The sequence below is a fragment of the Panthera tigris genome, chromosome F3, assembly GCF_018350195.1.
Source record: "Panthera tigris isolate Pti1 chromosome F3, P.tigris_Pti1_mat1.1, whole genome shotgun sequence".
Classification (NCBI taxonomy): domain Eukaryota; kingdom Metazoa; phylum Chordata; class Mammalia; order Carnivora; family Felidae; genus Panthera; species Panthera tigris.
In genome coordinates this window covers 30,934,287-30,947,201 of record NC_056678.1, presented here as the reverse complement: position 1 = coordinate 30,947,201, position 12,915 = coordinate 30,934,287, and the positions used below count along the sequence as shown (strand labels likewise).

General features: G+C 51.3%; 1 protein-coding gene and 1 long non-coding RNA gene across 2 annotated transcripts; both read left to right on the top strand.

The window, feature by feature from the left end:
- Positions 1 to 2,686: 2,686 nt before the first annotated feature.
- On the top strand, positions 2,687 to 4,912 carry FAM71A (family with sequence similarity 71 member A). Its single transcript, XM_042975932.1, has one exon. The coding sequence runs from the start codon at positions 3,076 to 3,078 to the stop codon at positions 4,864 to 4,866; it is 1,791 nt and encodes a 596-aa protein (XP_042831866.1). The 5' UTR covers positions 2,687 to 3,075; the 3' UTR covers positions 4,867 to 4,912.
- A 101-nt stretch (positions 4,913 to 5,013) lies between these two features.
- On the top strand, positions 5,014 to 6,764 carry LOC122235800. Its single transcript, XR_006213844.1, has 3 exons — positions 5,014 to 5,316; positions 5,858 to 6,221; positions 6,508 to 6,764. It is a non-coding gene; the product is annotated as an uncharacterized LOC122235800 (long non-coding RNA).
- Positions 6,765 to 12,915: the final 6,151 nt, after the last annotated feature.

Sequence of the window (12,915 nt, the reverse complement as noted above, 5' to 3'; positions counted from 1 at the left end):
AACTGCTCTCGAGAAGAAATTCACCTGAGACTTAAAGGGCCAGTTGAGGATGAATGTTAATGAGAGCTACCATTTATTTAGACAATATGTGCAACCTTTACATGGCAGTATCTCATTTCATCCTCAATGACTTGTCCCCATTTTACAGATGAAATGGAAAACTGAGTAGCTCGCTCTAGATCACACCATTGACCTTTCTCTAAAGGGTTCCAAGCAGGAATGTATATGTGTGTGTGTGTGTGTGTGTGTGTGTGTGTGTGAGAGAGAGAGAGAGAGAGAGAGAGAGAGAGAGAATACACCCAACACAAAATCTGCCATTGTACCTATTTACAGTGTACAACTCAGTATATTCACAATACTGGGTAACTATTACCACTACCTAGTTCCAGAATTTACATCCCCCACAAAGTAAATCCTGGACCTATTAAGCAGTCACTCCCCATTCTCCCCTCCCTCCAGCCTCAGGCAACCACTAATCTAAACTCTGTCTCTATGGATTCGCCTCTTCTGGATATTTCATATAAATAGATTCACACGGTATGTGGCCTTTTGTGTCTGGCTTCTTTCAGTTAACATAATGTTTTCAGGATTCATCCACGTTGTAGCAGGTATCAGCATTGCATTCCTTTTTATGGCTGAGTAACATTCCACTGTATGGATAGACCACATTTTGTTTATCCTTTCACCTACTGAACAGGTGTGTGTATTTTAATGGAAAGATTGCCTTTGTTTTCAAGGACTGAATCTCTAAGGTAGAATTTCAGGAAAGATTTCATCAACCTGGAGGATGAGAGTTGGGAGGTGTGTTTCTCAGAACTTTCAAGTAACAATTTAGAAATTAGGGGGGGCGTCTGGGTGGCTCAGTCGGTTAAGCATCTGACACTTGATATCCGCTCAGGTCATGATCTCGCAGCTTCATGGGTTCAAGCCTCACATCAGACACGGCTCTGGCAGTGCAGAGGCAACTTAGGATTCTCTGTCTCCCTTTCTCTCTGTCTTTCCTCCCACCCACTCCCCCACCCTGTCTCTCTCAAATAAATGGACTTTAAAAAAAAAATCTTTAGAACTGACTGACACACTCTGGGGCGTCTGGGTGGCTCAGCTGGTTAAGCGTCCAGCTCTAAGTTTCAACTCAGGTCATGATCTCACGGTTTCGTGGGTTCGGGCCCCACGTCGGGCTCTGTGCTGGCAGTGTGGAGCTTGCTTGGGATTCTCTCTCTCCCTCTCCTTTTGCCCCTCCCCCACTCACACTGTGTCTGTCTCTCTCAAAATAAATAAATAAACTTAAAAAAAAAAGAAATTACAGGGGCGCCTGGGTGGCGCAGTCGGTTAAGCGTCCGACTTCAGCCAGGTCACGATCTCGCGGTCCGTGAGTTCGAGCCCCGTGTCAGGCTCTGGGCTGATGGCTCGGAGCCTGGAGCCTGTTTCCGATTCTGTGTCTCCCTCTCTCTCTGCCCCTCCCCCGTTCATGCTCTGTCTCTCTGTCCCAAAAATAAATAAAAAACGTTGAAAAAAAAAAATTTAAAAAAAAAAAAAAAAAAAAGAAATTACACATTCCACGTCTAGCTCTGTGGGGGGGGGGGGGCGATAAGTCAGGAAGTATGGTGGCACACACTCCCCATAGGTGTCACTGCTTTCAAACCACTCGTGCATGGTAGGGAGGTTGCTACAGGAGGATGTTTGGCAGCCTCTTGGAATTGAAGATTACATCCCGGGCCCCCCGCCCCCTTCATTTCACTGGGGAAGAAGGGAACAAAACTGGGGGTCTTCAGAGAGAATAACTAGGTGTCCATACACAGGCTGTTTATGAAAACATAATGGAGGGAAGGAACAAAGATGGCCGCCTGGATAATTTAGTCCCCACTTCAGCCCAGCCACCGCCTGTAGTAGTCGTCTTGGGTTCTGCCCATGACATCTATATATATACACACCTATGGAGTTACACAACTTCCAACAGTGCATCAAACGGTTCTTCTTGAAGGTAGTTAAATCAGACTGGTTTGAAAAGCGTGTGGCTGGACCAAGGTTTCTTCGTGAAGGCAAAGTACTGGAGTGGTTCAGAACAAAGGCTTTGGGATCAGCTAGACCCGCATTCAAATACTGCCTCTACTACCATTACTTCTGTGAAGTTAGGCGAATGATGCCTCAGTGTCTTCACCTGTAAAACGGGACGTAACGACAGTACCAAACTCAATGGGCTCTTAACGGTCGTATGTGAAGAACATAGCAGGGCACCTCGGGGATGAGTTTTTAATGTTATTATTAATGGTTGCTATCTTCCATGTGTACTGAGATTTTATGAAAAAGCAAGCGAAGGACCAAGACTGCCAGTTCAAGGTTATTGGATAAAATGAAACCATGAGCTCAGATGGCTCCAAGTGTATCCCATCACCTTCTATTCCTATGGATTTTGTCCAGTTGCTGAATCTTTTGCATCTGGGGGAGGATTAAAAAAAAAAAAAAAAAAAAAAAAAAGATCCCCACACAAAATGTTCCCATTTGAAGAAATTTTTATTTTGATGCCCACCTGAGTCCCTGGCAGGATGGGCCTGTCCTCGGTGGGGGCAGTGGGGCTGTTTGGGGAGGAGGATGGTGGCCCTGCCCTGAGGGGGCTGCCTGGGGGATGAGAACAAAGGGGTATGTGACAGTGACAGGTCACAAAGGGCAGCAGAGGATAAATATGGCTGCGCAGGGGTTAGTTAGGCTGAGTTAGTTCTGTCACCAGGTCTGCAGTTCCCGGCCTCTCAGGGAGATAAAACTTCAGGGGTGGAGGTGAGGTGGAGGAATCCACCATACATCTCCGCACCCTTGCAGAATTTCAGTCTGGGGTCCAGGCACCCTACAGCACACCCTCTGTAATCCTCTGAGCTCCCACCCTCACTCGTGTCTCTGGGAGGCTCTGAGGCAAAAGGGGGTGGCCCCCGTGGGGTGGGGTGGGGTGGGGTTGAGACACTGGCCATAGAGCCACCTGTGTGACACAGGAGCTCGGCTATATACCCTCTGCCAGCCAGGCCAAGGGAGAGAAGATCCAGGGACCCGCCTTGCGCGCACTGCCTCTTGTGATAGGAGAGAGTCATGAACCCCGAGTCTCTGCTCCCCTATCACACAGCCCACAGCCGCTCCGCAGTGGGCATGTTCAACACGGCCATGGGGAAACTACAGCGACACCTGCACAAGGGGGAGTACGACATCTTCAAGTACGCGCCTATATTTGAGAGCGACTTTATCCAGATCACCAAAAGGGGAGAAGTAATCGATGTGCACAACCGGGTCAGAATGGTGACCGTGGGCATCGCGTCCACCAGCCCCATCCTCCCGCTACCGGACGTCATGCTGCTGGCCCGACCGGCCACCGGCTGTGAAGAGCATGGCGGGCGTGGCCAGGCCACCAAGGGAAAAGGCCGCAAGGCTACCAAGACCTTAGAGCTCACCAGGCTCCTTCCCTTGAAGTTCGTGAGGATCTCCATTCACGACCGCGAGAAACAACAGCTGCGCCTCAAGTTCGCCACCGGCCGCTCGTGCTACCTGCAGCTGTGCCCCGCTCTGGACGCACGGGAAGACCTCTTCACCTACTGGGAAAAGCTCGTGTACCTCCTGCGACCACCAGTGGACAGCAACAGCAGTACGTACGCCCTCCCAGCGGAGGACATGCTTTGCATGCCTGTGTTTGAGGAAGAGAAGAGGAGCCCAGCAGGGGCGGATTTCCAAGGAAAGGGCTATCAGGACCAGGTCAGCATCAGGAGCCTCCACGTGGTCTCCGAGGTGGCCGGGGCCACCTCTGCAGCTTTTGCAGGTGGGGAGGGGACCCGTCAGGCCTCCCACAAACCCGATGCAGCCGCCGCCACTCCAAAACCTGCAGAGCTCCACAGGGAGTCGGCGGCAGAGCCACACGTAGAGCTGGCGGCAGCCGTGGCAGCGCGGGAGGCGGCGGGGGCGGCAGCGGTGGTGACAGGAGGGACGGCCGCGGGGTTCGCAGCAGGGATCGCAGCGGACACCGCGGCAGGCGCTTTGAGCGTGGCCTTGACCAAGTCAGCCGCCCCGGATCGGCTAGGCGCGGCCGTAGCAGGTGCAGCCACCGCGGGGCCGGGAGGAAGCAGGACCAACCTAGCCATTGCGGGCACCGCCAACCTCTCCCCGGAGAGCAGGAACGTGGCCTTGGCAGGTGCCGCGAAGATCCCCGGGTTTACTTCCGGCTCGTCGACCAGCCTCTCCCAGCGGGCCGGCAGGACCCCGACCTTCGCAAGGACAGAGGGCGCCCGCAAGACTGTGGCGGGAAACGTGGAGAGAGCGCTCCTCTCCGACGCGCAGAGCGGAGGCGCGGAGGGTGAGCAGGCGGGAAGGCAGCCGCGCAAGGGCTGGAGGGAGCGCAGGGACAAGGAGCGAACCTTTCGGGGCTCCCGTCGCCGCAGGGCAGCCGACCCGCGCCACAAGGCCGGGGGGGACAAGACCAACCGGAAACCCTCCGGGCGGTCCTTAGCCGGCCACAGAGCCGCGAGGGAGGACAAGGACAAGGCCCGCGGCAGCCCGGGGGGCGGGAGGCGAGCCCCCCACAAAGGTATCGGCCACGCGCCCATCCCCAAGGAGCCCAGGGCCTCCCACAAATCGGGGCGGAGCTTATCCACCGCCAGCTCGGGGTTAGCCACCAAGAGGCTGGGCAGGATCGGGTTGTTCCTGAGGAACGTCAAAGCCAACCTTACTACCAGGACCACGGGCTCCCTACGCGGCAGAGACGTGGGCGTGCTGCCTAAGGCGGTGCACAGGAGCGGGCTGGAGGCCATCGAGGCCTCGGAGAACTGCCAGGGCCTGGAGAGCGCGGGGAGAGGGACATCTGACATTATGGAGACAGTGACCTTCGAAGCCCCTTAGTAGGGCTTTCCTCACAGCAGTTTAAATAAAGAACCATATAATCTGAGAATGGCATGCTGCATTCTGTCTGAATTTCTAGGTCCTGCAGCCCAGTAGTGACCTCACACTACTGTGAGGTCAGGAGGGGTCCGGTCTGAGACCCTGGGGTGGGGTCAAGGGCAGCCCCCACCTCACACTGCTGCTCAGAGCCAAAGGAGTGCTTCATCTTGCCTCAAGGCCCATCTGGCTTGTTCCTGAGGGCCACGGCTGAAAGTCAAACTATGGCCTGGAAAGCTCTTCCTTTTCTTCCATTCTTTCTCTATAAACAGCCCTTCCCCCTTGCAGGTCCATAGACCCAGCAAGAACAGGACTCCCATACCCTCAGGCCAGTCAGTGGAGGGTACCAGGGTAGAGCTGCAAACAGTCTCCAGGGTCTATTCCAATTCCAAGGGAGAAATTGGTTCTAAGACGGTGAGAATGTTAGCAAGACACTGTGCCCACAGCCCAAATTCCCATCAACACAATTGAGAGTACAGTAGGATATGTATAGAGATAGACATACAGCAGTGAAAATGAAGGGCAGCTACACCCTGGCTCCATGCATTGGCAGAGGGAAAAACCTATTCTGTGACTATAGCCTACACCACTTACAGAACAGTTCAAAACCATGTTTGAAACCGTAGATACAAAATTCATGGGGGAAGCCAAGACGGGATCACGAGGTGAACACAGGGCTTTCAGTGGTGTTGATCGATCTCCTAAGCAAGGCGGTGGGGTGGGTACATGGGCACACAGCTGTATTTTTCACATTACTCTCTCTGCAGTCAGAATGGTCCTAGAGTCACCATGGCAACAGTGATGAAGTTCTTGCCTTGGATGTCCCTAACCAATGCCTTATCCCTTATGTGTTCACTCTTAGGTACTGCTATGACCATATTACAAGATCCAGTTTAAGGAGACAATTTAATCCTCGTTTGGTTATTAAAAAAGGAATAATATCTCTATTTTACAGATAGAAGCACTGAGGCTCAGAAAACTTGGAACTTTTGTAGAACAGTGATCCATCGGCCCACCCCAGACCCCACTTCTGTATGCAAAGCATTCTCGACGCTATGTTCCAAAACACTCTGCACCAAATGGACTGGATTAAGGGGAGGGAGGGATGAGAGCTGGGGAGACTCCTGACTGTGACCCGGTTTGGGGATATCCGTGAGCCCACAGTCCTCAGCTGGCCTTATCTCCAGAGTGTCCAGACCACCTTCGAGCTGTGTCCCCAGCCTCTGCATGACCTCCTGCCTGGGATTCCGGGGACCAGTCCCTGCTGGGGCTGCCTCTCCTTACGACCCATTCCTCTGGCAGCCACTAATTAAATGTTGGTATGGAGAAACCATCCTGAGCTCGGTTTTCAAAAGTTTAAAAGGGTTTCTCCTTGCCAAATCTCTCCTTCTGGGGTTCAGAACACAAATCCTTAAACCTCACGTGAGGGAGGTTATTTGTTAGGTCCAAGCAACACAGATGCTCTGACTTTTGCAGCCTTCCTTGGGGGGGAGGGGAGGGGTCTCTTCTGTTGGTTAAGGGAATGGTGGCCACGGGGCGGGGCCTGGGGCACGGGTGAGGAAGGAAGACAGCCAGAGACCTACACACATCCACTGTTTCCTCCAGCGAAACAAGGTTCACAACCCCAGGCTGGAGAATTATTGGAGTGAGTCAAGTCATTCTTAAAGAATGGAACATGCCCGGTGAGGAAAACAACCTAGAATCATTAACCCAGAGCCTCGGAGAAGACTGGGAGCTGCAGGAGGACAGAATTAATGGTTTACTCTTAACCAGCTTTCCCCTGGATTCAAGGTGGGGAAATTACAAAAAGACCACATCACATTCCTTTGATCCTGTGATTCCACCCAGGCAAGTGCAGGTAAACACTGGTCTGGAAGAAGAAATTGCAATAAAGACATCTGCATAGAACTTAGTCGTTTAATGGCGCGTAGGTTCTTTAATGTACGTGCCTCCTTCTGCTTCTCACATGTCTCCACTTTGCAGATGGGCAAATGGGGGTTCAGAGCATTTGAAAGACTTGCTCAAGGTGGAGGTGATGGTGCAGAGAGGGGATGATGCAACTCCTTTCATGTATCACCTACTGAGTGCCAACTCCACATCCCACAGGGAGGGACAGGGACAATGGAGAAAATAGGGCAGGCTTGGGTCATCATCACAATGCTCAGTGACAGATACAATGAGAGATGCATGTTCGGGGAACAGGATCTATTCAGAGGAGGGGTTCTGGGGCATGGGAAGGAGTCTTGGGTCAGGGAAGGGTTCACAGAGGAACTGGCAGTTTTAAGAATGACTAGGTCTCTGCCAGGTGGAGGAGGCATGGGGAGTAAGGGCAAAGCTGGAGGAGGTGCAGGTCACAGAAAAGGATGCGTGCAAAGTACGAAGCCTTGAAATATTACGATGTGTTGAGCAACTACAGGATTTCAGTATTGCTGGTTGGAGCACAAGGGGAGAAGAGGGACATGAGGCTGGAGAATCAGGCAGCTGGATCTTCGGGCACCTGGGGTGCTGCGTGAATGTCCAGGATTTGGGGAGCCATTGAAGGCCAGCGTCTGACGGGAGTAAGTTCTCTCTGGCTCCAGAGTGGACAGCTGATGGACAGGGGGCTGTCTGGAGACAGGGGATCCTCCAGGAAGCCATTCCATTAATCCTGCCCAGAGATGGGGAATCCTGATCCTGGGTGGCAGTGGGGGAAACGGAAGGGAGGTGGGGTCCAGAGGTGTGAAATGATGGAACAGGACAATTTCCACCCCACATCCTGAAAGACCGGGAGATCATGGTGCAGGCTCAGCTAAAGGAGGCGGAAATGACAAAAGTGGAAGGCCCTCACTCTGTGGAAAGCAAGGAGGAACGTGTTAAGATATAAAACAGCTTCTAGGTGGCTAAGGGGTAAAACACCAGGACAAGGCAGCCAAAGGGAACTGGAGAGGAGAGGAGACACTGCCTGAACTGTTCCTTGCCCATGGGGACAGGAGGTATTCCCACAGAACCCTCCTCACTGTGCCCAAGAGTCGCCCGGCAGAGCCCCTTGTGGCCACATCCTGGTAATGCAGACTGCTGCTTGAAAGAGAAGAGCCAGGACTGAGGCTGAGTGGCAGTCACGCCTTCCCTTTGTCACACCACAGTTAGCATAACACCAATCCCAGAGGTGTGAGCTGGGAGGGAGGGGTCTGAGTCAAGAGGATGCACCTCATCCAGGCTGCAGGGCTCCAAGCCTCTGGCAGAAAATGGAGTGACCACAAGACAGGTGCCCTGGGAGGTTGGGGGTTCTGACTCAAGAGGACAGAGTGACCATCAAGAAAAGAGGTAGGGTCTGGGGTGCCTGGGTGGCTCAGTCGGTTAAGTGTCCGACTTCGGCTCAGGTCATGATCTCGCAGTCTGTGGGTTCGAGCCCCGCGTCGGGCTCTGTGCTGACAGCTCAGAGCCTGGAGCCTGCTTCAGATTCTGTGTCTCCCTCTCTCTCTGCCCCTCCCCAACTTGTACTCTGTCTCTGTCTCTTGAAAATAAATAAACGTTAAAAAATAAAAAAAAAAAACGAATAGAGGTAGGGTGGAGTTATGGTCAGGGTCCCTCTGCAACCTAGAAGTCATTTGAGAAACAACTGTTGAACACCTACTGTGGGCAAGATAGGAAATCAGGGCCCATGAAGATGTTCATGTACACACACACACACACACACACACGCCAGTACCACAAGCCAAAGTGTGGCAGTGGCCTTGGGCAGTGTATAGAAAGAGGCATCACAGAGAAGGGAAGGTCTGAGCAGAGAGATGATGGAGACAAAAAAAAAGACTTGGGCATTTTGGGATCTTGGGAGATGTTTCTAGATGACAGACAAGTGCAGTGTGCCCAGGATGTAATGTGCTTAGGGGATGGGGAGGGGTGAAGTGCGGGGTGGGGGGGTGAGAGCGTGGTGGGAAATGAGGCTGGAAGGGGAGACGAGGCCAGAATGCTGCATAAACCCCTGAACCCCCTGATCTTCACTACTGCAGATGGAACCTGTAATGCAGAGGTGAGGGGGATATAGAGCTGGATTTTCCTGGAGAAGAGCACAAGACCCGAAAATGTGTTATAGAGGTGCATGTCTTCCCACACTCTCTAAGTGGGTGTCTTCTCACAGGTGTGCTGGGGTGCTGATACCCATCATCTTTGGGGCACCTGGACGACCTACCAGTTGGTTTTGGCTGCCAATAGCCCCATCTGATACCCCGGAATGCCCTTTCAGTGTTGCCATTTTCTACATGTGCCATGGCCTGCAAAAGGCTGGGAAAGACCCTCCTCGATATGCACGTCACGTGCACACAGTGCGGTTGGCAGCAAAGAGCCACTGAGAAGCACCTTCCTTGGTGGGCTGGCCTGTTCCCCACAGTTCCAGTCGCTGCTGGCCACGTCACCCTGGTTTTCTTCTCCCACGGGCATCGCCACAGGCCCAGCACCTTGCCATAATGCAATTTACACTGGTTTTGGAAAGTTTTTCATAAAAAAAAAAACGCTTTATGAAGCCAAATTCATTTTTGAAAGACTTATCCTTTGCTTTGAGAGTATGTCTTTCCTCCTGTTTTTAACATTTTAGTTTGAAGTATAACATATGTACCCAAAACCCCCACATAACTAGCACCAGTGATGAATCAGAACATCAACACAGGGGCGCCTGGGTGGCTCAGTTGGTTGAGCGTCCGACTTTAGCTCAGGGCATGATCCTGTGGTTCATGGGTTCGAGCCCCACGGTGGGCTCGTTGCTGACAGCTCGGAGCCTGGAGCCTGCTTCAGATTCTGTGTGTGTGTGTGTGTGTGTGTGTGTGTGTGTGTGTGTCTGCCCCTCCCCCGCTTGCTCGTGTGTGTGCTCTCTCTCTTTCAAAAATAAACAAACATTAAAAAAAAAAGAACCTCACCACAACTCTAGAAGCCCCCCTCATGTTCTCTTTCAGTCACTACCGCCAAAGGTAAACATTATCCTGACTTCTAACACCATAGATTAATTTTGCTTTGTTTTTCCAACTTTATGCCAACGGAATCACACTGTATATATTCTTTGACTCTGGTTTCTTTCCCTCAGCCTCCTATTCGTGAGATTTGCCCAGGATTTTTTTTCTGGCAACAATTCATTCATTCTCATTGCCATACAGTATTTCATCGCAAAAATATTCTCCCATTTATTTATTCATTCAGCTGCTGGAGGGTGTTTGAGTTGTTTCCAATTTTTGACTATTAGGAATCGTGCTGCTATGAACATTTATATGCAGACCTTTGGGTAAAAATATACATAAAATTCTGTCAGGCGTATACTTCGAAATGGAATTGAATATATGCATATGTTCAGTTTTAGATGATATCCCAAAGTGACTGTGCCATTACACACGCCTGCCAGGAACGCGTGAGCCTTCTGGTTGTCACATCCTTGCCAACATTTGATGTTGCTCATCTCTTTCCTTTGAAAACCATTCTGGTGGGGTGAAGTGCCTTTTCTCCCTTTCTCACAAAAATGCACTTTTTAAAAATAAGTTTATTTATTTATTTTTGAGAGAGAGAGCACGTGCGTGCGCACACGCGGGGGAGAGGGGCAGAGAGAGAGGGAGAGAGAGGGAATCCCACTAACAGTGCAGAGCCTGAAGCAGGGCTCAAACTCATGAACCGTGAGGTCATGACCTGAGTTGAAACCAAGAGTCGGATGGTTAACTGACTGAGCCACCCTGGCGCCCCTAAAAACATACTTTTCAAAAACATATATGGCGACCATGGAAAATGGTAATTGTGTTATAATATCCTGAATAGGGAAAGTTAGAGGTTGGCTTTCAAGTTAGTTTTGAAATCTCACACATCTCTGAGATCTTAAGTGTTGTTCATACATTTTCAAGGGTTTCTCATTTCAAGGAAGCTTATGTTTTTATACGCCTCTCCTACCATCCCGTTCCAGCAACCTTTTGCTTTATAACAAACTACCCCCCAAAACTTTGTGACCCCCAAAAATGGTATCTCATACATTCTTCTACACCAGGAATTTGGACAAGGCTTACCTGGGAGCACTGGGTTCTGCTGCTCATGGTATCGAGTGAGGTGGTTCAGTAGTCTGGTCCGGAGAGTCAAGGAGAGCTCCATCCCTGTGTCTGGTGCCTTGAAGAAAATGGCCATAAGGTGGGATTATCAAGAGGCATGCTTCCATGGGGCCTTCTGGCATGATGGTCACAGGTAGTCAGACTGGCTTCCCTCAGAGCAAATATCCCAAGATCACCAAGGGGAAGCTGCTTCTGGCTGAGCCTCAGAAGTCACCCGGCATAACTGCTACTGCATTCTGCTGGTTACAAGCAAGTCATAAGAGCAACCCAGATTTAAAGGGAGAGCAATTACAGTCCACCTCTTCAGAGGGAAATGGCAAGATCACATTGTGAAAGGGCATGGGGGGTGGCAATATTGTTGTGGCCTTATTTGGAAAATACAATTTGCCACCCCCCCCACCCCCATGCTAACAAAGCCCCCTGGCCAGGATGTACCTAAGGAGCCCTGAGGTCACTGCAGCCACCTCCATCTTTCATACTTTCCCTCTCCTTAACTCCCTCTCTTATCTTCTTACCTCTTTTCACTTTACTTTCTTACTCCCTTCTTTTCCTCCCCCTTTCAATGAACCAAACTCACAAGGAATCCCACTGGGCATTTCTTAGTCCTCTTCTCCCCATCCCTCCCTACATATCCCCAAGCTCTTTGACCCTCTGGTGATAGAATACTGGGACACCTGGAACCATACATAGCATGTCAGGCCCGGAAAGGTCTTGACTAATCCCAGATGTAGTTTACATATGAGGAAGTTGAGGCCTAGAGAGGACAGGGGCTTTCCCAAGGTCCTACTTCAAGTAAGTGGCAGAGTTCTGGTGAGCACAGCCCAAAACCTAGCCCACCCTGGGTCCCAAACAATACCAATGACTTTTCCTTCCATTTCTGACTTCCTGGAACTAGAACCATTTGTTTCTGTTTCACATTCATTGCCTCAACATTACAATCTCTTTTTGGCTTCTTGGTCAAGGAGAGAAACCAGTCTGGCAGGCCTCTGTTCCCAGAGAGGCCTGTCCCAGTCCTGGCCCGGGTCCGGGCCTTCAGAGATGGGTGGGGGTCTTGTGGATAGAGCAAAGCGGGATTAGCTCAACCGGTCCCCCTCCAACCAACTGACTGCACCCAGACACAATTATCCTTTCTGTTGCTGAAATCCAAGAATCCTCTAAACTTGAGTATCAACTAGCAACCGGTTTTGGACTTTTGTGCATATACAACAGGGATGGTGAATTTAACTTAAGCTGATGACGACAGAAGTCAGGCTAAGGATAAATCTGAAGTGACATAGGGCCAGGAGTCACAACTCTATGTCCAGGCCGAGAGACAGAGACTCTGTTACGTTACAACCTGTTTCGTCTGATAACTCCACTTGGGAGGAGGCGAGGGCCCAGAGGGTGAATCCCAGGCTGGGCCACCAGACATCGCACAGCATCAGGGGCTGAACTTCAAGGGAAAAGCAAGGGCTGGAGAAAATGGGGGTGGGGGGTGGCACATTGGGATCTCAGTAGTAAGGACATGGAGAACAGCCTGCTAAGAAGCCTCTCCGAACTTTTTGTGATCTACCAGCTCAGTGCTTTAGGCCACAAGATAGCAGACTGAGACTGAGGCATGCTGTCAGGGAAGTCACCTTGGGCCAAGAGGGAGTCCTGGAGGTGTCTGTGTGTGAGAGACAGAGGGGAGAAATGGCATATGTTGAGGACTCTGTTGACAGGAAAGGATCCACCGGTCACTCCTGCATCCAGGCGCAGTGTGTCCAGGGCCTTCTATCCTTCCCTACGCCCCTTCCTTCCCTCCCTTCCCTCCCTTCCAGCAGCCTTCTGTAGCTCTGACTGACAGGAGGCCCAGGACAGGGAGAGATATCACTAATGACGCTTAGTCCTTCCTTGCCCACAGAGGCCATGCCCAAAGACCCTCCCCAGAATCCCTTTGCTGGGAGTGGTCCAGATAAGTCGTGCAGGGTTCCCTGCCTTTCTT